Genomic DNA, 2,051 nt, shown 5'->3' with positions numbered 1-2,051 from the left:
GGAGGCGTTCATGTCAATGTCATCCAGCTCACACATGTAGTCCTTCACCTGGGCCTGGGGGGAGGAGCGGTGAGAGTCACTTGGTATCTCCACCATGACCCCAGTGGCCACGCATGTCCTGCTTACCCCACCATCCCACCTCCCACCCCCTCCCAAGGACCATGGCCAATTGGAGCTGTGGCTGCTTTTCACCTTCACAGCACAGATTACCAGCTTAACTAAAAGGGAAAAACAGTTACGAAAGAGAAAATGTCTCTTTACCCTACAGCATTTTATACTTGTTGACGGTCAGGATCTACTCTAGTCTAGACGGTGTTAGTCACCGTGTCCATAGGACCCACGTGGCTAGCGTTTCATTTCCTACAACTGCCTGTTGGCTTGAATCTTGCGCTCGGCACCATCCCCCCTTCCCTCCTTCCCGGTCCCCCCGCCCCAATCCCCTCCCCTGCTTCACCCACACACACACACACACACCTGCTACTCTGCCAGGTTATCCCAATCACACACAGGAGCACATTTCTTTTCTTCTTCTCCTGCCAACTGTTTTAATCCTAAAGATCTTTGACAAGTAGCTCTCAGACATTTTTTCCCCAATCTACCCAGTCTCTATGGGTGAGATGGGCTAAGGGTACCAAGACCCTCCTGGGATAGGGGAAGGCGGCAATCATCTGAATTCACTGGCCACCCCACTAGACTCCCAGCCCCACGCTGAGCCCAGTGCCACCATGAGGCCAGATCTGCTGTGGTCAGGCCTGACCTCACCTGCAGCTTCCGCAGCTGTTTGATGACTTCATCCTGGTTCTTGTTGGCTGAGTTGAGGTGGCCCTCCATGTCCTGCAGTTCCACCTCCAGCTTCTTCCCAGCGGCCACTGCCAGTGAGCGCTGCTTCCTCCTGTCTTCCAGCTCTGCCTCCTGTAGACTTTTGTGAATATCAGTGAGTACTCCCAGGCTCCTCTCCAGCTCCTGGGCCTGCTGCCTCAACTCTTCAGCCGACTTTGTCTTTGACCCCTTATGCAAGCGCTTTGCCTCCTTCACAAGGTTGAACATAGACTGCAGAAGGGCTATACCTGCAGTGGCAAAATCATCGAGGATGGCTTTCTTGACTTTCGCCCGAGCAGTGTCTCCAAAAGCTTTTTGAAGCAGCTTGCCGCTTTGGACTGAGATTGTCCCCTTGCCCAAGAAGCTCTCGGCCTCGGCTGCTAAGCTGCGATTGGATTTGGCCACCTTGAAGGCATTGGCATTCTTCACAATGTCTTGCAGGGATTGGGGGAACTTGTTTGCTAAGGAGTCAATTTGGGGTATGGTGTGATTTACAACCGCCATGACCACCTTCTCTGTGCCGCTGCTGGTTGACAATAGGCGCTTGGCTTCGGCTTTAGCTGACGCGTTCTTTGAGTACTCCACGATGCCGGTGGTTGCACGGGTCACAGCAGCTGCTGCCCCCAGACCCTCCCCAGTTGCCGAGAGCACCAGACTAGCCCCTGCTGTCACAGGTGCCAGAGCCAGGCCAGCGATGGTCAGAAGGCCAGACACAACACGGGTGAAAGAGGCCGCCACCTTGGAGATGTTACAGTCCCTGTGCACCTTGTCCACCTCATCTGCAAGTGCATAGAGCTTTCGTATGCGTTCCTCAAGGTCCTGTTTCACCTGAGGAAACTCCTTCATAAACCTCTCCCGATGCAGCTGCTCTGCTGAGGGCATGTCTTCGTCCTCCTCGGCCATGAGTGTTTCCAGCTGGCGCAAGTCTGCATAGAGTGCATCTGCCTCATCCCTGCAATCATGAAGGTCAGGTGATTAATGAAGGCAGTTAGCTTTTCCGTAAAATGGGCCCAATAAGACCCATGTTACATAATCACAGAGCTTGGACCCTAAGTCAAATAGAAAAGAATTTTACAAATGTAAGGAATTTTTCTAAAATGTTTTCATAAAATGGACACAGAATGAAACACAATCGATGAATTTCACAAACCTAATGCTGAACAAAGGGAGTCAGATAAAATCAATAAAATATGTTTAAAAATATATGTATATATTTTTATTGATTTCAGAGT

General features: G+C 51.1%; 1 protein-coding gene across 1 annotated transcript; it reads right to left on the bottom strand.

Moving 5' to 3' along the window:
• Positions 1-879: 879 nt before the first annotated feature.
• LOC102764364 (apolipoprotein L3) lies at positions 880-1,785 on the bottom strand (the record flags this gene model as incomplete). Its single annotated transcript, XM_015564673.1, has 1 exon — positions 880-1,785. A coding segment is annotated over one exon (906 nt), but the record flags the coding sequence as incomplete, so codon positions are not given.
• Positions 1,786-2,051: the final 266 nt, after the last annotated feature.

This window comes from Myotis davidii, unplaced genomic scaffold (assembly GCF_000327345.1).
Source record: "Myotis davidii unplaced genomic scaffold, ASM32734v1 scaffold1501, whole genome shotgun sequence".
In the NCBI taxonomy this organism is placed as follows: domain Eukaryota; kingdom Metazoa; phylum Chordata; class Mammalia; order Chiroptera; family Vespertilionidae; genus Myotis; species Myotis davidii.
The sequence above is the reverse complement of the archived record's forward strand: the minus strand, read 5'-3'. Positions and strand labels throughout refer to the sequence as shown.